The sequence below is a fragment of the Salvelinus sp. IW2-2015 genome, linkage group LG37 (assembly GCF_002910315.2).
Source record: "Salvelinus sp. IW2-2015 linkage group LG37, ASM291031v2, whole genome shotgun sequence".
In the NCBI taxonomy this organism is placed as follows: domain Eukaryota; kingdom Metazoa; phylum Chordata; class Actinopteri; order Salmoniformes; family Salmonidae; genus Salvelinus; species Salvelinus sp. IW2-2015.
Window position 1 is genome coordinate 1,975,436 of NC_036876.1, and position 22,464 is coordinate 1,997,899.

Below are 22,464 nucleotides of genomic sequence, written 5' to 3' on the forward strand. Positions count from 1 at the left end.
AGAATCACTCCTTTTTTGGGGGTGTCTTGCTAATTGCCTATAATTTCCACCTTTTGTCTATTCCATTTGCACAACAGCATGTGAAATTTATTGTCAATCAGTGTTGCTTCCTAATTGGACAGTTTGATTTCACAGAAGTGTGATTGACTTGGAGTTACATTGTGTTGTTTAAGTGTTCCCTTTATTTTTTTGAGCAGTGTATCAACGAATTGGCGAGGGCACTAGAACAGTCTGCAGCACCCGGCCTCATCCTACAGTACTAGAATCTGAAGTCAATTGTCTACTGTTTGCTGAGGATCTGGTGCTTCTGTCCCAACCAAGGAGGGCCTACAACAGCACCTAGATCTTCTGCACAGATTCCGTCAGACCTGGGCCCTGACAGTAAATCTCAGTAAGACAAAAATAATGGTGTTCCAAAAAAGGCCAGTCACCAGGACCACAAATTCCATCTAGACACCGTTGCCCTAGAGCACACAAAAACGATACATATCTTGGCCTAAACATCAGCGCCACAGGTAACCTCCACAAAGCTGTGGACGAGCTGAGAGACAAGACAAGAAGGGCTTTCTATGCCATCAAAAGGAACATACAAGCCGACATACCAATTAGGATCTGGCTAAAAATACTTACTTATCAGTTATAGAATCCATTGCCCTTTATGGTTGTGAGGTCTGGGGCCCGCTCACCAACCAATAATTCACAAAATGGGACAAATACTAAATTGAGACTGCATGCAGAATTCTGCAAAAATATCCTCCATGTACAGAGGTTCCTCCTTTAAAAGTTGTGTCATACAGCGGTACACCCTGCGTGCTGCTGCAGCATTCTGTGGCACGTCATTTAATTCTCTGACATTTCTTCTGTTACTGCAAGTTACTGCTAGTTTGACCACCAGAGGGCATCTTTGAGAAGCATTTGATAGTATTCCGTATTGGCATTACCAGAGAATTTAAAAGCTTTTTTGTAATAACATAGTATATGGGATTGATTTTAAGAAATTTGGCTTAATTAATTTTTTCTGAGAAAAATTGTCTGTTTGTAAATTTAGACCGTTTCACTCTCGGAGGGCACACTGGACGTTCGGGCCGAGGAGTAGGGTTGATTTGAGCATTCTGGCCTTACAACTGCAGTCAAGCACCCAAGCTAACGTTAGCTAGCTACTTCCAGACACAAATGAGACCACTGACCATTTTACTCACCCTAGCAGAGCTGGTAAGGCAGTTTTTGTGTTAACCAGAGTGTTGGTGACTGTAAATGTGCTGCTGGAAACAATTTAATTGCGCTTTTTTTTTCTGACGTTTACTGACCACGGCCATATTCAACAGGTGTTGAGCGCTAGTAAAGTAATTATTCTGCGCTCTTGTACACTCAGACTTAGAGTGCTCTGAAATCGTAGTTGGCTGGTGTCGTAGCTGAATCAGAATTAGTCAGGTAACATAGATAAATAAGATGTTTTATTTATCTTATACTTGTCATTAGAATGTCTTCTTTTTGACTATACTGTTGGCAGTTGCATTTTCCTTTCTCCTCTAGGGAAAAGTCACTTGGGGCCCAGAGAGGGGAGAGGTCAGGCTTGTCTTTTACATGTCTGGTAATAGGCCGAATATCAGAAAGGGAGAAGTCAGGTTTGAACATTGTCTTCATAATGAATATATCTGTGAAACCATGTGAAGGGCTCCACTATATCTGTACTCCAGTCAGTCCCTCATTTTTCCCATTGGGGGGGAGGAGTATGGCAGTGTCTGGAACCATTGTATTACCCCTCTGATGTTGCACTTATCTTTCATAGTATATGACCTAGAGGCTCACTCCCCTCCGTGAGCTTGTCCAGGAGGGGGTGTATTTGAGATGGGTGTATCTAGAATTGACAATTGATATATGCCATTGGATGAGGTAATGTTTTGGTACTAGGAAGTACCAAGAACGAGAAGTAGAACCTCGTCTAAGAGACCAAACTGAACGATAGCTAATGCTATCTGGCTATGGGATACTCCTCTTTCAAGTGAAAGGCCCGTTGTGAAGTTTCTAAGATCTGTGGTTCGTCATGTGAGTTGAGAGAGGTGTATCTTGGCTATAAAAGATACTAAGATTTATTTTGGAAGCACTCTCAGAGAATTCATTTATAGACACTGAATTGATCTGAGAGTCAAAGGGCTATGGTGAAGCTCATATAATTAAAGATGGAGTTTAAAAAATAACTCTGACTTGTGTGTGGTTTGTAAACTCTTTCCATTTAGTAATACAGGAAATTACCACGACACTGGACACATAACATTTTTAACAACGTTCTTTTCTGATAAAAACTAGTTCATTGCATCCGCCACGGAGCCCAGTTTCATAACATGACCTTATTTCCCAGCTGCTTGCCGTCGTTTTGAAGTAATCGCGAAAAAACAGGCCTTATTTTAGTGCATTTAGTGCATCAAAGCACACACCTACGAAGATGGCATCTCAGGTAAGCAGCACTGGGCTGTATTTACGTATCCTAAAAATGACACCTGCTGCTTTAGTTTGAACGGTCATATCTCAGTTATTATTTTCATATCTATAAAAAATTATCTGTTTTCTTTACATTCAGAGAGCGAGCTGATCAAGGGGCTGAAAATGTAGATATTGCCAGATGTTTACTGTCCGAGGAACAGGCCGTGGAAACTTTATTGCTGGCAAAAGTGTCCATAACCAGAGGTAATTAAACTGTTCTGTGTTCTTTTCTCTCTTCCTCTCTGCCTGTCTTGTTGTACATGGAACCTGTCTCACATGCATTAATTAAAAGAACACAGAACAGTTTAATTACCTCTGGTTATGTACACTTTTGCCAGCAATAAAGCATGTTGGTCCAGATTTTGCATCTCTTTCAGAACATCAGCTATCTGGATTTGAGTGAAGGAGAAATGGGGGGGCTTGGGCAAATCGCTGCGGGGGGTGCAGAGCTGTTGGCCAGGGTAGGGTTAGCCAGGTGAAAAGCATGGCTAGCCGTAGAAAAATGCTTATTGAAATTCTCGATTATCGTGGATTTATCGGTGGTGACAGTGTTTCCTAGCCTCAGTGGAGTGGGCAGCTGGGAGGAGGTGCTCTTATTCTCCATGGACTTTATAGTGTCCCAAAACTTTTTGGAATTAGTGCTACAGGATTAAAATTTCTGTTTGAAAAAGCTAGCCTTTGCTTTCCTAGCTGACTGTATATTGGTTCCTGACTTCCCTGAAAAGTTGCATATCGCGGGGGCTATTCGATGCTAATGCAGTACGCCACAGGATGTTTTTGTGCTGGTCAAGGGCAGTCAAGTCAGGTGTGAACCAGGGAACATATCTGTTCTTGAATGGGGCATGCTTATTTAAGATGGTGAGGAAAGCACTTTTAAAGAACAACCAGGCATCCTCTACTGACGGGAGGAGGTCAATATCCTTCCAGGATACCCGGGCCAGGTCGATTAGAAAGGCCTGCTCGCTGAAGTATTTTAGGGAGCGTTTAACAGTGATGAGGGGTGGTCGTTTGACCACAGACCCATTACAGACGCAGGCAATGATGCAATGATCGCTGAGATCCTGGTGGAAGACAGCAGAGGTGTATTTGTAAATATGACAGGAATAGTTTACTTAACTCACTCTGATCTGGAGAAGCATCCATTACAAACCCTCTGACATGCAAAGCACTCTGGGAAGTCTGGAAAGCCTGGAAGTAAAACAGAATACAACCACAGGTCAAGGGCAACCAGTGATGAACTGTGTTAAACAGTAACTTTAGTTTTTATTTTGCATGAAACATCCATTGAAGTCAAGAGAAGCGCCCTTCTTTAAAAGTCTCTTTTCACCTTGGTAGAATCTCTGTCATTGGGATGGACGACAATGCGGACAAGGAATGGGGTTCTGCTCGCTCGATTCTGTTCATACCTACGGACCTCTTCTAGCAGAACCTGCGTTACCACGTTGTGAGGAAACTGGAGAACCACACCAGTTCCAACTACAGGGAAGGCAACAGAACAGAATCCCCGGATCTCACAAGAGGCTAGAACTCTCCTCACACCTTGCCTCAGAGCCTGAGAGAGGACCAGAGGTGCTGGGTTAATGGTGGTTCAAAGGTCACAACTTCCAAGTGAAGACACACTCACACATGCACACACACACACGGACACAGGGACACGCACGAGGGGACACACCTGTACTGCTGGTCCGTGGAGGTTGTTGTCCCAGTGTGCACAGCTGAGGAAGAAGACACGGCCAGAGCTGAGACCAGACAGTCCCTCCACCAGGACGTTGTCACCAGGTGCAGTCCGTCCACCTAATTCCCTCAGAAATGCTGTCATCAGCCCTGGTCCAGCTGCCTCCGACAAGACATTACCCACTCGGGAGGAGAGAGGGTCACTACCAACCATGGGGGACACCAGGGCATCCACCTTCAGAGAAAGACAGACAAAGAGACAGACAGAGGGACAGACAAAGGGACAGAGAGACAGACAGACAAACAGAGAGAGGGGGGAGAGATAAAGAAATGAAGTAAAAGGGTAAGAGAAAAAGGAAGACAAAGTGTAAAAGAGAAAGGGAACATTAAGTCAGTAAATCAACCTAATTCACAGAATGTTGTTGAATCAAGGCTGTGGCCATGTCAGTGTGTCTCTCTCTTACCTCCTGTTTCTCTATGGTTCCCTGGATGATCTCCACCTGGACACAGACCTCTGGAGCGGCTGTTCCCCTGGCGGAGGCAGCAGTGGTGTCTCTCTGAGGAGCATGTGTAGTGGTAGTGGTGGGGCTGGACTCTACCTCCCACCCAGGAAACTCCCTCTTCCCCTGTAACAGCCTATCACAGGCCTCCTGCATGGCTCTCACTGCCTCTCCACTCACATCAATCAGAGTGACCTTGGTAAGGATGTGCTGTTCCCTCCCAAAGTCCCTCACTGCAGAGACTATGGCCTCAGAGCACACCTTCAGAGGAACACCGAATATCCCCGAGCTGATGCAGGGCATGGCCAAGGTCTCTAGCTCCAGGGTCTCTGCCAGATCCAGGGCTGCCTTTACTGTCTTCTCCAGCAGAGGGCGCTCATTTCCACCTACGCTGCCCCCTACTGGTCCCACTGCATGCAGCAGCATCTTACAAGGCAGCTTCCCTCCTGTAGTCTGTACCACTGTACCTGTGGGTACTCTCCCTATCTGCCTAACCAGATCCCTGCTGGCCTGCTGTACCTCAGGCCCCCCCGCACTGCTTAGAGCTGCAGCCACGCCACCAGCGTGATCCAGGTCCTCATTGGCTGCGTTCACCAGCGCATTCGCCCGTTCCTTGGTGATGTCACCTTGACGCACCACAACCTGCAGCCCCCGCTGAAGGCGATAGCTGGTGGCTGTGACCATCTCCTCCAGTCCTGGTCCGGCGCTAGCTTCGCCGGCAACACCACCGTGGTTGTGCAGCTGGATGAGGCAGTGTTGAGAGCGGCCCACCACTCCCAGGTACTCCCTTCCCAGGCCCTGGAAGTAGCGTAGCGCCCCCGGCCGGTCTATGGTCACAGTCTGGTGGACCAAGGAGGCCAGAGCGGGACCCAACCTGTCCCTAACCTGGGCCACCCGGACAGAGGGTCCACAGAGCACCACAGTGGGGTGGATGGCTGAGGCTGAAGGGTAGAGGGTCACCCCAGTGTGTTCCACACCAATCCTCTCCAGCAGTTCTGGTAGGTGGTCAGCAATCTCCGGGTAAGGGAGACACACTGTCTCCTCCACACTGGACTGGTCTATCAGAAAGGCCCCGATCTCCTCCCTCAGCTCCTGAACCTCCTTCACGTGGCCCAGCAGCTGCACTCTACACCCAGGACCATACCTGGCTACCACCCTGCGTCTGCTCTGGTTCATCTCCTTGACCTTCTTCTCAAGCTTGGATTTCAGTACAGATGGCAGGGTGCCACAGTTGGGAACATCGATCTTCTCCTCCCCAAACTCCCCCAGCAGATCCTTCTCAGCCTGATCCAGTTTCCCAGAGGAGAGGGAGAACAGACGGAGCTCTGTATCCCCCAACTCTACCTCCACATGGAGTCCCAACCCCAGCAGACTGCTCAGGTTTCCAGGCCTCCCATACTCATCCCTCAGGAAGGACAGGAGGTGGGGGGACATCTCAGGCACCACCCGCTCGAGCACCAGAGAGATCTTATCTGTAACTAACTGTCTGGCTGTCCGGACTTCACTTGCTGAACCCTCCAGCACCAGCTGAGATGAGTCACTGCGCGTCACCCTCACCCCTGGAACAGCCTCACCTAGATCCTTCTCTATAACATCCTCTAGAAGCCGGAGCTTGGCCTGTCCCAGACGACAGGTGGTGCTGATCTTCTCCTGCTTCCCGGAGCTCAGACCCTGACCCTGGAAGAACTCCAGCTCCTTCAGCTTGGCCTGGACCTCGGGCCCCTCCCCAACCACCACCGCAAACCCTTCCCCTGCCTCGCAGTAAACCCTCACATCCTCCGAACCCAGGGTACTGCTCTGCAGCAGAGTCTGGAGCTTACGTGGGTCTACCTCATAGTGGCATTTGTACCGATCCTGGAGATGTTTGAACAGTCTCTCTACCTGTGCCTTCCATGGTCCCACCCCAACCCCATCTCCACATGACCCAGCTTGGCCTGAGCCTCTGACCACTGCCCTCCCATCCTCTGGGTAGAGGTGGACAGAGCAGCCCAGAGAGGACAGCTGCTGCTGCAGGTCTCTTCCAGCCCCAGGGCTCTCCTTCAGGTATCTCAGGAGGTAGGAGTCTAGATGGAGTTCATGCTCTAGGAAACCAGGTGGCGATGTCTGGACAGGGAGGGAGGGATGGAATGGGAGGGACTGGTGACTCTAGAGTCAGAGAAAAAAGGTGTAAGTCCTGGGGAATTCCACTCTTAATGATTATTATGTCTGTCTTTATCTACATTTATTATTGTAGGTTGACCGTACAGCTGCGTCTGGATTATCTGATAAATCTAGCAACTGGTTTGGCATTTGTCCATTTAGTTTAGTACAGATTTGTTTTGCTAAAATGTATGTTCTTGTCATTCCTCATATTGTAAATTATTGTTACTTATTATAATATCACATAAATCAAACATGCAATAAAATCAGATTATTTTGACGTCATTTGAAGGGATAATAAAGTTCTTACCTGACAGATCCATGATATATGACTAAACTTTGTGTTTACTGGGATGTAAATACAACAACAGTGCATTGACGTCATATTATGGAACATAAATATCTTATCTAACAGGTTATGTGACTCAGCCTGTAATCTATACTGTAGTTGTGTCTGTATAGTCTGGCCTCACCTGACTGCTGACTGGGGAGGTTGTTGTGGGTGGAGTCTCCAGGCTGCCTCTCAGAGTGAGGGAGAGAGGTCCTCCAGGCATCTCCAACACATGATTAGGATTCTGAAGTACCCTCTCCTGGACTGAAAGAGTTTCAGAGGCATGAGTTGATGTTGTAGTCGTTGTTATAGTTGTGGTGGTAATAAAAATAACAACTAAAAGCACCAACATATTTTTATCTTAAAAGCACCACATGGGGTCATTTTTTTACCCCAAATTGGTAATGATTGCATAGAGACACTGTCTGTCAAGCAGTAACACGTTTTATTTAATTAACCTTTTGTAACACAAGCTTATTTTTTTTACATTTTCACACATCTGTTTTTTGTATGTTTTGCATGTTTTTAACAGTTATTTTGATCAATTTAATCAATAGAAACGTATGAATTTTGTGGCTATTCATTCAAAGTGTTGTGTTTCTGTAACGTCTACTCCCACTCCCCCTCACCGGCATTCAACGTCGTCAGTCTACTAACCACAGGTCCTGGCAACCCACCTTTACACACACCTGGCAACCATCTTCAAGCACACCTGCGTCTCATTATGAGTCACACCTGGACTTCATTACTCCCTTGATTACTTACCCTTTATATCACAGTCTTTTGTTATCAGTCATCAGGTATTGTTGTTTGTGATTCCATGTGAGACACTTCCCTTGTTTTGTTATCGATGTTGTTATTAAACTCACTAACTGCACTTGCTTCCTGACTCCCGGCGTCTATGTTACAGAATACTACCTCCACAAATGGAAGCAGCAGTTAATCAAGACATCTCCCAGATGGTCGCTGAACAGGGACACCTACTTTGTCAACACCTCGACCAGCTGGCTCATTTGGGAACGGCTATGGATGAGGTCCTCTTCATTACTCAAGGGGCTTCATCTCCAAACAGCGGAGGATTCTCAACCACAAGTCGACCCAGCGAGCCAGTACCACAGCCCATCCAGCTGTCCGTCCTGTTCAGCAATGCCAGATTGTCCTTCCTGGACAAATATGACGGGACTCCATTGAAATGCCGTGGCTTCCTACTCCAGTGCTCCCTCTATTTCGCTCATCAGATGGAAGCCCCCACCACCGAGAGGTCCAAGGTTGCCACATTTATTTCTCTGCTGACAGGACGAGCGTTGGAGTGGGACACGGCCGTCTGGGAGAGAGAGGATAAGCTGGGTTCCTATGTGGGGTTCATGGCTCTGTTCAGGGTGGTCTTCGACCAGCCACCGGAGGGTAGAGAGGGGGGTGAGCGCCTACTCCAACTACGGCAGGATGGCCAGACCGCGGAAGAGTACGCGCTCACCTTTCAGACAGTGGCAGCATCCAGAGGCTGGAATGAGCTGGTGCTCTGCAACCTCTTCAGAAGAGGTCCAGAAGGAGTTTAGCATGCCGAGATGATAACCTATCCTTGGACACCCTCATCACAATGGTCCTCCGTCTGGAAAACCTGCTTCGGGAGCGTCGGAACCCGCATCGCCGCTCTCCCTCCTCCGTTGATCGTTCTGAGTCAGAGCCTGAACCAATGGAGAGGGGGCAACACGCGTCTCCGCAGCTGAGCGACGCCGTCGTAGACAGCTGTGGCTCTGTCCTTGTTGCAGACAGAAGGGGCACCAGCTTCAACGGTGTCCGGTACGTTCTAACCGGGGATCCACAAGAGCAGAGGGACAGCCACGTGATCATCCGTCTCCTGGGTTTGGCATGCGCATTCCATCCTCATCACTTTCTGCCAAACCTTTCCTAGTATAAATTTCACTGTCTGGCTGTCCTTCGCCTGCTGAAGGGTTGTTTCACCTCCGCCCCGTTGCTTAAACATCCAGATTCTACACTGCCCTTTGTGGTGTAGGTGGACACCTCAGAAGTAGGTTGTGGGCTGTCCTGTCCCAATGTCAAGGTAATCCACAGAAATTATATCCATGTGCCACCTGTCCTCCTGAGCGCACCTTCGTTCCCACAGGGATAAGGGATCAGCTATTGACCTGGGCGCACACAGCTGTCGTCGCTGGACATCCAGGTATCACCCACACCATTCAGTCCATCTCTGGAAAGGACTGGTGGCTTACCTTGGCACAGGACGTCACTCATTATGTTAACTCCTGTTTTGTATGTGCCCAATCCAAATCCCCCTGGAACGCTCCAGTAGGGAAACTCCTTCCCGTGCCTCAGCGTCCCTGGTCTCATCTGTCCATTGACTTTGTCACTGATCTCCCCTCTTCTGATAGTTTTACCACCATGTTGGTGATAGTGGACAGATTCTCTAAATCATGCCATTTCATCCTTCTCTCTTGTCGCCCTAATGCTCTCCAGGTCGCTGAGGCACTGTTTCAGCAGGTCTTCTGGCAATATGGCCTTCCGGAGGATATCGTCTCAGATCGTGGCCCCCAATTCACATCACGTGTATGGAAGGCTTTCATGGAGAAGCTGGGGGTCACGGTCAGCCTCACTTCTGGGTACCGGCGTCAGTCTAACGAGCAGGTGGAGAGGATGAATCAGGGGCTGGGGAGGTTCCTGAGGAGCCACTGCCAGGACCGGCAGGGGGATTTGGCCCGATTACTTCCTTGGGCTGAATACACCCTTCCAGTGTGTTCTGGGTTATCAGCCAGCCCTGGCTCCATGGACTCCGAGCCAGACCGAAGCTCCTGTGGTAAACAAGTGGTTCAGGCGCGCAGAAGAGGTATGGAACGATGTTCACATGAGACTCCAGCGCATCATCAGAAAGAGCAGGCGGATGGCCACTGCAGTGAGGCTACCGTGTTCCATCCTGGTGATCGCGTCTGGCTCTCCGCCAGGATCCTCCTGCTCCACCTGGCCTGTAAGGAGCTGAGTTCCTGGTTTGGGGGGCCGTTCAAGGTCCTCCGGAGGGTCAACAATGTAATTTACAGATTACAACTCCCCACTAACTTCCGGCTCTCACCATCAGGTTACCCTTCTCAGATCAGTGGTTCCTGGTCCCCTGGCTGATGCCGTCCCCCACGACCCCCCCACCCCCCCAGACATTGAGGGAAGCCCTGCCTATGCCGTCAGATCCATCCTAGACTTAGGATGGGGGTCGGCTCCAGTACCTGGTGGACTGGGAGGGGTACAATCCAGAGGAGTGGTGTTAGGTTCCAGTGGACGACATTCTAGATCCCAACATCATCCGAGAATTCCACCTTTGTGTCCAGACCAGGCTGCTCCTCTCCCTCGGGGCTGTCCTCCTGGTCGGCGTCGTCCTGCGGCTGGAGCCGAGTGTCGGGGGGAACTGCCACATCTACTCCTGCTCCCCCTCTCCAGCACTCGATGTCGCCGGTCTACTAACCACCGGTCCTGGCAACGCACACCTGCATCTCATTATCAGTCACACCTGATCTTCATTACTCCCTTGATTACTTACCCTTTATATAGCACTCTTGTCATTAGGTAGTATTTTTTGTTTCCATGTCAGATGCTTCTCTTGTTTTGATATCGTTCATTGTTATTAAACTCACTAACTGCACCTGGTTCCTACTCCCTTCGTCTAAATGGCAGTTTCTGTGATACTCAGAGGCTAAGTAAATGGTCATTGAGCTAATCTGAAGTACCGGTACACCCTAAGATGGGCATTATAGGCTATATGGGTGGTGATGCCATCAGACTCACCTGAAGCAGGAACAGAACCATGTATACAGGTGCACAAACTCTTCAAGTACTTCATGCATGGCTTGCATGTATTTTCATCTTGTGTGCATGCTTCGGGTGATAGAAGTCTGAATGCACTGCCAGCGCTTTGAAAACTTTATTAATTATACTGGAGTTTTCCTCAAAACAAAGGTTATAAAAGTATGCTAGACATTTATAGAATCAATCATACCTAGTTTGATGTTTCTGTGACAAACGGTGAATTAGTTATTGATTTATACCACTTTTAATGGCATCTTATATATTTGATATATTTCTATCAAATCAAAACTGGAATTTGTATTCAAAACAAAGGTCGTAAAAGTGTGCTAGACTTTTATAGAATAAATCATATCTAGTTTGATGATTCTGTGACAAAGGCTGAATTAGTTATTGATTTATATAGCTTTAAACTGCATTTTAAAGATTTTATGTATTTCCATCAAAACAAGATTTTTTATTCAAAGCAAATGTTGTATAAGTATACTAGACATTTATAGAATTAACCATATCTATTCTTATGTTTCTGTGACAATCAATTAGAGTTATTGATTTTTACAATTTTAAATGGATTTTGGCGAATATCTGTTTAATGTCTGTTGAATGTCTGAATGTGTGAATATAAAACCAACTGGTTAATATCGGTCCCATGACCTGAATGGGATTTGTGCCACAAATACTAAAACATTATGGATACCGTGCCAGGAAAACTAAACCAAAGCATGGATTGCGGTCATACCTTGTCCATAGACAGGGTATGGAAACCAATATGTACATTTGTAATTTGAGTGAACTATCCCTTTAACTTCTATTGGTTATGATATGACAGAGATGTATGGGGTGAGCAGAGTCTGTGATGTAGCCAATTTAAATGTGAAAGTGAAACTGTTCCAGAATTATCCACAGGAAAACATTTTAAGATACTTTTTTACGTTTCACCTTTAGTTTCAAGTACAGTTCAAATACTAATTTCAACATTTTCATACCTGCTTGGTCAATAAATGCGATCTTGTAAACGTTGTCACCAACATTGTGTATCGGTCCGCAGTCTCCACCACCAGATTTACGGCGAACCTGAAAGTACTTCTCTATCTTCTCTTTCTGTGCTGGATCGAGACTGTGAACCTCGAAGAAAACGGGGTATTTGTAAACTTCCATATTGTAACTTAAAGTAGCCTATTCGCTTTCTTATATTAGCTACTGTACATGATCTCAAATCAGTTTCATTCGAACAGGACAACCGTTTACCGATCATCAGGCCTACCGTCAGTTTATTGTTGCAGGTGAACTTGCCAATCAATGTAGGCTGAAGCGCGCGAGCACACTTCTCGCAAAAGGAACACACCTTTTTGTTTTCTACTTGGCAACATAGACATTGGGCACGTTCAAGCGGATCAGTTTTGTCAAGTGGTCACCGCCTTTCAAAGTGTGTTGCATTATGGGGATAAAAATGGTCAGACTTGCGCCTAATGTGGACTGCATGAACTTTACAAAAATCATGTGATTATAGGTAATGTAGTTTTGACTGCAGTCGACTGCAAGTTTCTGCAGTCGACTGCAAGTTTCTGCAGTTGCTCTTTACCAGCCATCACCTGCATTGTGTATGGCTCTATTGTCAACCAATTATTAGGGTGTTTTTGTTTGACCCACGCGAACGTGACCAAAAACTTGACTTATATAGGAACCAACTATGCCACTCTTCATGTATTCAGTGGACATACTATCACAGTATATTGGATGACTCATTCATATTCCATTCACCCAGCTCCATGTATCATTGATAGGTTTAGGCTACTACATGATACTCACATTTTCCCTATACCCATTACGAGGTTGCTACAAACTAGCCTACAAAATAATGCTTTGAATGTAGGTGCATATGTGGAGAGACAAATTGGAGTAATCAAGATGACAGACAGTGACACATTCAGTACTGCCTTGCACACTCTTGCCTGCATCCATCTGATCTAAGTTTCTATTGGACAAATTCAGCAGGTCTATCCCTGTTTCGTTTCCTTCCGTTTAAGAAATGTTTTTCAACAGAATCGGCAGAAGGACCCCTGATCACCTGCACATATAGTTCAAGTTCACTTGCATAGCAGCGGCAGCCACATACAAACAGCCTCATCACTTTGTTTGTTATATAATTCCTTCTACGCACATATGATTTCAGTTTGTGAGGGTGTGATATAGGGGTCAACATTATAAAGAAAAACTTGTATAAACAATGGCACTGTCACACTGTCATGTTGATCTGAGATTTGCTGTTGGAAAATCACATTTGTGTCCGACTTTCGGCTGTCACAGATGCACCTCCCCTAACTTCACTCCTCGACTTTCTTCTTCTTCGGTATTATGGCGGTCGGCAAACAAATGTTGTAGGTGCATGTCGCCACCTAATGTATTGGCTATGCATCACATTGGAGGCTGGTGGGAGGAGCTATAGGAGGACGGGCTCATTGTAATGGCTGGAATGGAATAAATGGGACGGCATCAAACACATCAAACATCTGGAAAGCACATGTTTTCTCCATTCCATTTAATCCCTTCCAGCAATTACAATGAGCCCGTCCTCCTATAGCTCCTCCCACCAGCCTCCACTGGTGTTTTAGCTTACTATTCTGTATTATAAATTCATTACACTATGAAAAAATTGCCCATCCCACTAACCCTACACCCATTAAAACCAAATAACTATTTTACTACTCTGGCCCGATCTGATCCTACACCTGGGAGGACAGAACATTATCGTTCAAAACACCTTGTAACTCATATGCAGTAAAATCTGATACACCCAAGCACGTCTCTGCAGCTGTCACCGCAACATCTAGCCTCTGTGATTTACGTTCCATTCCTGCGGTACAGTTGACAATCATGGCCATGAAAAAATAAATAATAATAATACTGAATCACTTATTCCTATCACTCTATCAGAGCCGGCTGTAGGCTTTTGGGGGCCCTAAACGAGATTTGGTTGGGGGAGGGCCCTCACCTCGTGGCAAAACATTTTACTGGCCCCCCTCTTGACGGTGGAGAGAATAATTTGAGTCAATTTCCTGCAATTCTACACATTTTGCCATGGGTACAGATCATTTGTTGCTGTTTTACAGCTAATTGTGTGCAATTCTACCCATTTTGTGATGGGGTGGAGAGAAAAATGTACAAGTTTAGATAGCTGGCTAGACTAACTACCAATCTAAAAACTGTTAGCTGACATGGTTAATTGAGTGACTGTCAGAGACTTGACATAACAAGAGAAAAACTGCTGATGCATTACCAAATTTCGAAATTGCACCTAAGTAAGTGATTGCTTATGTCGCTTATGCCTGGAACCGGCCCTGCACTCTCTATTGACCTTGGTCTACTGACAAGGATCCTTTTAGCATCCCTCACCCTGGACCCATCTTCTTCTACCACTCTCTTCACTGCCTCAGTATAAGACACCTTATGCACTACTCTGATCCTGGCAACCTCAACCTGCTTTTCTCTCACTGGACACCTCTGATCTCCAGCACCCTGGGTACCCCTACAGTGTACACACTCTTTTTCCCATCGATGCTGCACATTCCTTTGTCTCATGTCCTCCTGCATATTTCTCGCATCTAGGAATCTCCCACCTACACAGTGCTGCCACATGACCATAAGCTTGACACCTAAAACACCGTAATGAGTTCAGGACAAAAGCTTTCATGGGATAACTGACCCCTTAACTTGACTTTATCTGGTAATAACTCTACATCAAAACTCAGTAGTACATACAGTGTTTTCTCTTTTCCACCAGGTCTGTGTTGCACCAAATGGCGGGCGTCTCAGTCACCCTCCTTAACTTTCATCTACAGTAGGTTGCTTTAGCCTTACCACTCAAACGCGCCCATTAAAACAGGTAGATAGTGATAGCAGTGACATCATCCTCGTATTCCTATGGAGCCGGACGTATTTTGAGTTTGAAGCACGCCATATAGAAGCTTGCCAGCTTGTAGTCCTAAAACCTGGAAATCAGTTACTTCTGCTTTGTTCAGCCATCCCTATTCAAAAAATGTATTAGGAATGAATAGGGTTTTGGAATAAACACAAAAAATAAGGTCTGAGGTTAACACAGGCTTACGAGATCTTATACGTTTTGTTCTATGAGATAATAAATAATAAAATGACCTTTATGAATTATGAAGCCTTTATGTGTTTTTTATTAGACTGAACAAAAATGTAAACGCAACATGAAACAATTTCAAAGATTTTACTGAGTTATAGTTCATATAAGGAAATCAGTCACTTTAAATAAATTAATTAGGCCCTAAACTATCAATTTCACATGACTGGGCAGGACATACCTGCAGTCAGCATACCAACTGCACACTCCCTCAAAACTTGAGACATTTGTGTCATTGTGTTGTGTGACAAAACTGCACTTTTTAAAGTGGCCTTTTATTGTCCCCAGCACAAGGTGCACCTGTGTAATGCTCATGCTGTTTGATCATGGAAAATTTCATGAAAGTGGAACCAACACTTTACATGTTGCATTTATATTTTTGTTCAGCGTGTTACATAAGTGCTTCAAAAGAGGGCAATAGTAATGGCGTCTTTTTGTAGGCACTAACTCCGCCATGGTTGGTTGGACAAAGCCTATGGAAAATGTTTGTTTTTGTAGGGTTTTTGGATAAACACAGAAAATAAGATCTGTTGTAAACACGGGCTTAGGAGATCTTATACGCTTTGTTCTATGAGATGATGTTCATTAGGTAATGTAACTTTTTGTGAATATTGAAGCATTTATGTGATAAAACAAAAACATAACACACATAAAGGCTTCATAATTCATAAAGGTCAGGTTAACGTACTGATATTATCTCATAGAAAAAAACCTAGAGTGCATTTGGAAAGTATTCAGACCCCTTGACTTTTTCTGTAACGTAACAAAATGGGGAAAAATAGAAGGGGTCTGAATACTTTCCGAATGCACTGTATATACTTCCATTGTCAGTACAGAAACACGCACACAAAGTGATTAGGATAAACTGGTTTGGTTATCTCTTGTTCTATCTAGGTGTAGTCACTCACCTGTCTGTTATTGTAACGTGTGTGAGCCTGGGCTGTGTTCTATAGAGAACAACATTGTCAAAAGTGAATGAATTCTCTAGATATTATCTTATGTGTCTCTCTGACAAGTACAGTAGGTCTAGCAATTAATCATATTATCTCTATTTGTAACATTAGACTTACTACTATGTTCAATGTGTACATTGTCATCCACCTGAACTCAATCCTCTTAATGCTGTCCTCTGTTGATTTGAGCATGTTCTTTATTGAAGGTGGGCTGTGTTCATTAGAGCTCACACCATAACAAAACGTGTCGCAACGGAAAAAACAAGCATTTAAGAGGCTCTTATAGTACCCTTTTCTAAGCAGTAGAGTGGACCTCTGTCGCCTATTGTTAATTCAATGGGGGTTGACTTGCAGAGTGCATTGGCTAGCTCTTGAACAACTGATTTGTCAACTTGACAACTGTGATCTGGTAACATTTGGGTTATAGTATTTTGTGTAATAGGCAGAGATACAGAACTGATCAAATACTGAAACTCCTGCAGGAGCTCATCAACAGCTGCACTATATACAAAAAAAAAATATTCTAACTTAACAAGGACCGAGGACTCGGAGCCTTCTTTGTCAAATCCAGTATCGAAATTCACTTCATTACATGATATATCCTTCCCATCAAAAGTGTCAGCAGGAACACTGTTAAAATATCATTTGTCAGTATGAATAAGGGTATTTGTTTCTACAATGCCAGGTTTAAAGTAATTCACTGCATTGGCGTTCTATATTTATGAGTTTTGAAATTCTCATAAAGGTCGGTTTTGTATGAGCAATCCTGAAACATACACTGCTCAAAAAAATAAAGGGAACACTTAAACAACACAATGTAACTGCAAGTCAATCACACTTCTGTGAAATCAAACTGTCCACTTAGGAAGCAACACTGATTGACAATAAATTGCACATGCTGTTGTGCAAATGGAATAGACAAAAGGTGGAAATTATAGGCAATTAGCAAGCCACCCCCAATAAAGGAGTGATTCTGCAGGTGGTGACCACAGACCACTTCTCAGTTCCTATGCTTCCGGGCTGATGTTTTGGTCACTTTTGAATGCTGGCGGTGCTCTCAACTCTAGTGGTAACATGAGACGGAGTCTACAACCCACACAAGTGGCTCAGGTAGTGCAGCTCATCCGGATGGCACATCAATGCGAGCTGTGGCAGAAGGTTTGCTGTGTCTGTCAGCGTAGTGTCCAGAGCATGGAGGCGCACCAGGAGACGGCCAGTACATCAGGAGACGTGGAGGAGGCCGTAGGAGGGCAACAACCAGCAGCAGGACCGCTACCTCCGCCTTTGTGCAAGGAGTGGCACTGCCAGAGCCCTGCAAAATGACCTCCATCAGGCCATCCTGGATGAGCTGCATTACCTGAGCCACTTGTGTGGGTTGTAGACTCCGTCTCATGTTACCACTAGAGTGAGAGCACCGCCAGCATTCAAAAGTGACCAAAACATCAGCCAGGAAGCATAGGAACTGAGAAGTGGTCTGTGGTCACCACCTGCAGAATCACTCCTTTATTGGGGGTGGCTTGCTAATTGCCTATAATTTCCACCTTTTGTCTATTCCATTTGCACAACAGCATGTGCAATTTATTGTCAATCAGTGTTGCTTCCTCAGTGGTCAGTTTGATTTCACAGAAGTGTGATTGACTTGGAGTTACATTGTGCTGTTTAAGTGTTCCCTTTATTTTTTTGAGCAGTGTACAAGTGACAGTCTCATGATTTTTCAGGTCAAGTGACAGTCTCATGATTTTTCACGTGTTGGGCCAATGTGTTGAAAATATTCCCTTTCTGTAGAAAGTTGATTATGATCCTAGATATGGCACGTGAACGTAGATAAGACTTTGGTTACTGAGTAACGGGGGGCAACTTCCAACTTATCACCTCTAAAATGTAAATAAACACTATAAAAAGTGTATATAATGTGTCATTACATACCTATTTGAAGGTTTGTGTCAAATTTGAATCGGGTTTTTAGGGCGGTGCTAAAGTGATCTTCAGAAGTAAACAGTGGCTTTTGAGAGTCATGATCGCTTGCAGTGATGATGCAAAAAATGACTAGGTATCCCCCCTTACCCCCGTCACTGTCCATTTCTTGTTTTTAAACGATGAGAGAAGTGCTTTATGCGAAATAGTTGCTTTATGCTTGCTGTACGTTATGGCATGACACGTCACGAGGGTCAGTTCTCAACTTTTCTCCAATACTATAGAGCCATTACCATGTCGATCAACGCTTGAATATAAACGTAGTTCACACCCCAGATTTTGAAGTCAACACAGTCGCTACAGTCCCATTAGTTTTCTTTGCAGCCTCGTTTGAATGTCTCGGTTGCACACATTTGTACGGAATGGGGTGAGTTTACGTTAGGTAACCCCCCTTTCCGCTTATTCCTATAAAAAATGGATGCAGCTTTGAATGCTTTTATGTGTGGTATGATTGCTAGTTAGCCTATCATAAAACAACGTTTCATAATGTTTAGATTGACAAAGTACTGTAGAATTAATTAATATAATGAAAAGCCTAAGGAATGCATTCGTTCATAACCGTCTGAATACCCAGCCTGGCTATGTGAAAGTGAAACTTAAGCCTATACCATATTTATGTGTTGCATATGTCTGACATACATTCTGATTTAACAATCCTCTTAGAAAGTTGAAATATTATTGTATCATCCAAGTGTAGGCCTATTCCAATAATAAATATTAATCAAATAGGCCATAGAATTAAAACATATATTGAAACAGCAACTTTCAATTATGAGCTGACTTTCACTTATGAACCGAGTAGGAAATATGGTAAAAAGAAAAGGCACGCAATATCTGATCAAATGTTCACACCTTTCTGGTCTATGTAACCCATGACAATTAGCCTATTGCAGATATGGATAGAGGGCAGGATAGAACGTTAGACTGCATGTAAACCTGGGAAAAACTCCACTGACTAAAACCACCCATGTCCAGGAAAGAAAAACACACAACCCGCCCAAAGCAATAAAATACGCTTGACAACGCTCCCCTATTTAAAAAAATTATAGTTTTCCTCCTTGATCGACTGACTTACTCTTTCTAAACGACAAGTAATAGTCAGGCTACTTTATAATATGGAATACCCTGTTTTCTTCGAGTGCCAGACTCTGGACACATCACAGAAAGAGAAGATTAAAAAGTACTTTGAAATTCGCCGTAAATCCGGTGGCGCAGATTGTGGACCAGTAGAATCAGTTGGTGACAACGTTTACAAGATCGCATTTATTGACCAGAAAGGTATGCAAATGTTTCGGTGAAGTGATCGGATATTGTGTGCCTTTTTTTACCATATAGCTTCCTCGAAAGTTGGTTGATAAGTGAAAGCCAGTTCACAAGTGCATTTCATAAATACATGATTTATTCTATGGCCTATTTGATTAATATGTATTATTTGAATAGCCCTACACTTGCATAAAACAATAATATTTAAACTTTCTAGGAGGATTTGTTAAATCAGAATGTTTGTCAAACATACGCAACAAATATATATGGTAATAGTCTTAAGTTTCACTTTCACATAGACAGGTTACACATGCAGACAGACATAAACGATGCATTACTTTGGCTTTTCATTAGGCTATATTGATTCATTCTACAGTACTTAAGCAATCTGTAGTTACCAATTCTGTAACTAGCAAATTACCTTGCTTCTCCCCTGACAATCCCACCCACAGTCATCAATTGACGGGCCAAACTGTTAAGAATGTGGCCAGAATAACCCATGCCAATGAGTAAATGAAATCGAATATTTGAGGAACAATATCGTTTTGCCCAATAAAAAATATATATTTTTATTTGATAAAAAGCAGATGTTCTTCCTGCATTCGCAGCTTCTCAGATTGTACATGGTCAGGAAGGGTTGGAGCTGTGGTAGATGGCGTTGTTGTTTTGCTGGCAGGTACCAGTAGAGGTCGGTCATTGGTTTTCCAATTACGATATTTGGGAGCAGTTGCGTCCAGATTTTGCAGGAGATGCTGTTACCAGTACTACATTGATTTGAAACAGTGATGAAAGATAAATATATCAATATCAGACAACATGATCACAGTTTGTTTATTGGAGCATTGCACAATGGCATATGCAAAACATCTAAAATGGAATAATTTGATACAAATATAATATAGATTTAGGAAAAAACAACATGATCGTGCATTATAGTTTTGTTGTTAAGCCACACAGGGGACCTTGTTCTCAAATGTCAGTCTGCCCTCTTAAATCCAGAATCCTGGGAACTACATCGTATGGAGATCAGAGGAGTTGTTGACATAGTGGACATTTCGCTGAATGTCCCCGTAGGATAGCACCCGTTCGCTGGCGAAACAACGAGCACACTTCTTCCTTGGGGCCACACCATGATCCTTATAGAACTGTATCACTGCGGTCAGTTATCCATAGAAGTTCTGAAACTAGAAAATATATATTTTTAAACATGTTTTTAATATGTGGTAAAAGGCAGTTCCTGTATTTATATTGATACAGCCTACTACTAATTATTTCTTAAATATATTGATGAACTTTTTTATATGGTTGAAGCCCCAGCAATAACATTAAAACAAAGCTATATTCATCTCACAAAAACTTGTAGGAACTTTAAAAGGTTTTCTCTGCAGATTTGCTGAATATCAAGGAAATAATGAAGATGTCCTCTGATGTTTCCTTTCTTTTTGTTTGCTCCTTTTCGAGCTGACCGTTTCCTGGGAGAGCGTCATGGAACCAGTGATCTTGAAAATAAGCACTAGATGTTTTTCATCTGGGAAAAAAACAAGAGGAATAACAATATATCATTATTTTACGCTAAGTCATCATCATAATCTGTTCCAGCCAATACATTTTCAAGTAATATCAACACACTTTCAATAGCACACACAAACTGCAGGTAACCTGCGTGAAGACACACACACACACACAGGACCCATGAATTATTGAAAATGTTTTATGGGCTACACATTCCCAACTTTCTCTCTCTCACTCTCTCTCATGTCCGTTCACACTCACTCACTCATGTCCGTTCACACACACTCTCTCTCTCTCTCTCTCTCTCTTTCTCTCTCTCTCTCTATCCTCTCCTGTCCTCTCTCTCTCTCTCTTGCTCTTGCTCTTGCTCTCCTCTCTCTCTCTCTCCTCTCTCTCCTCTCTCATCTCTTCCTCTCTCTCTCTCGCTCACACTTTACTTCAGCCTCTGCTTGTCCTCCAACATTTACTGTTTTTTGGCACCATTGTTTGAAACACTGTCACAGTTTCACCATGAACATTTTTAAAACTATTAATTACCAAGCAAGCAGAACTGTTTAACAAAGGTACAAATATCCTGTTCTTTTTCCTTTTGCGCATACAGACACAGCTTGGCTACATTGTAACCGTGAAGCGGCCACAGTAAACTGACATATGGGGCTCAGCCAGGATTGTTTGTTTTCTTACTGAATGAAAACATATAAGGAAAAACATGCGGAATGGTGTTAAATGCTTGTAAGCAGCTTGGTGAGAAAAATATTTCACAGATTTAATCATGTTCAGTGCATTCAGAAAGTATTCAGACCCCTTAACTTTTCCCACATTTTGTTATGTTACAGCCTTATTCTAAAATGTATTTAATGGTTTTTTTCTTTCATCAATCTACACACAAAACCCCAAAATGACAAAGCAAAAACATGTTTTTGGAAATTTTTGCAATTGTATTTAAAATACAAAACTGAAATACATTTACATAAGTATTCAGACCCTTTACTCAGTACTTTGTTGAAGCACTGGCTGCGATTACAACTTCAAGTATTCTTGGGTATGACACTACAAGCATGGCACACCTGTATTTGGAGAGTTTCTCCCATTTTTCTCTGCAGATCCTCTCAAGCACTGTCAGGTTGGATGGGAGCGTCGCTGCACAGCAATTTTCAGGTCTCTCCAGAGATGTTAGATCGGGTTCAAGTCTGGGCTCTGGCTGGGCCACTCAGGGACATTCAGAGACTTGTCCCGTAGCCACTCCAGCGTAATCTTGGCTGTGTGCATAGGGTCGTTGTCCTGTTGGAAGGTAAACCATCGCCCCAGTCTCAGATCCTGAGTGCTCTGGAGAAGGTTGTCATCAAGGATCTTTCTCTGCTTTGATCCGTTCATCTTTCCCTCGATCCTGACTAGTCTCCCTGATGCTGAAAAACATCCCCACAGCATAATGCTGCCACAACCATGCTTGACTTTCCCGAAACGGATCCAGTGTTTTGCCTTCCACCCAATACAATGGATCTGATCCCAGCCGGCGACCCTGTGCGACGCCGAAAAAGGGGAAAACGAGGCGGTCTCGTGGTCAGGCTTCGGAGACGGGCACATCGCGCTCCACTCCCTAGCATACTACTCGCCAGTGTCCAGTCTCTTGACAATAAGGTTGATGAAATCCGAGCACGGGTAGCATTCCAGAGAGACATCAGGGAT

At 44.2% G+C, this 22,464-nt stretch overlaps 2 protein-coding genes and 1 pseudogene across 2 annotated transcripts in view; 1 reads left to right on the plus strand and 2 right to left on the minus strand.

The window, feature by feature from the left end:
* The window catches only part of LOC111960136 (protein mono-ADP-ribosyltransferase PARP14), a 19,081-nt gene extending 6,879 nt beyond the window's left edge, over positions 1 to 12,202 (minus strand). The window contains exons 1-6 of the mRNA XM_070437851.1: positions 11,916 to 12,202; positions 7,268 to 7,389; positions 4,620 to 6,800; positions 4,154 to 4,390; positions 3,809 to 4,033; positions 3,603 to 3,669 (exon numbers count right to left, since the gene is read on the minus strand). Coding sequence (XP_070293952.1) covers positions 3,603 to 3,669; positions 3,809 to 4,033; positions 4,154 to 4,390; positions 4,620 to 6,800; positions 7,268 to 7,389; positions 11,916 to 12,087 — 3,004 coding nt within the window. The 5' untranslated portion in view covers positions 12,088 to 12,202. The remainder of the gene's footprint in view (positions 1 to 3,602; positions 3,670 to 3,808; positions 4,034 to 4,153; positions 4,391 to 4,619; positions 6,801 to 7,267; positions 7,390 to 11,915) is intronic.
* LOC139023831 (uncharacterized) overlaps positions 1 to 22,464 on the minus strand; it is a 97,999-nt pseudogene that overhangs the window by 49,564 nt on the left and 25,971 nt on the right.
* The window catches only part of LOC111960017 (uncharacterized), a 14,316-nt gene continuing 10,839 nt past the window's right edge, over positions 18,988 to 22,464 (plus strand). Inside the window, exon 1 of the mRNA XM_023981883.2 lies at positions 18,988 to 19,281. Within this exon, the coding sequence (XP_023837651.1) occupies positions 19,119 to 19,281 (163 nt within the window). The 5' untranslated portion in view covers positions 18,988 to 19,118. The remainder of the gene's footprint in view (positions 19,282 to 22,464) is intronic.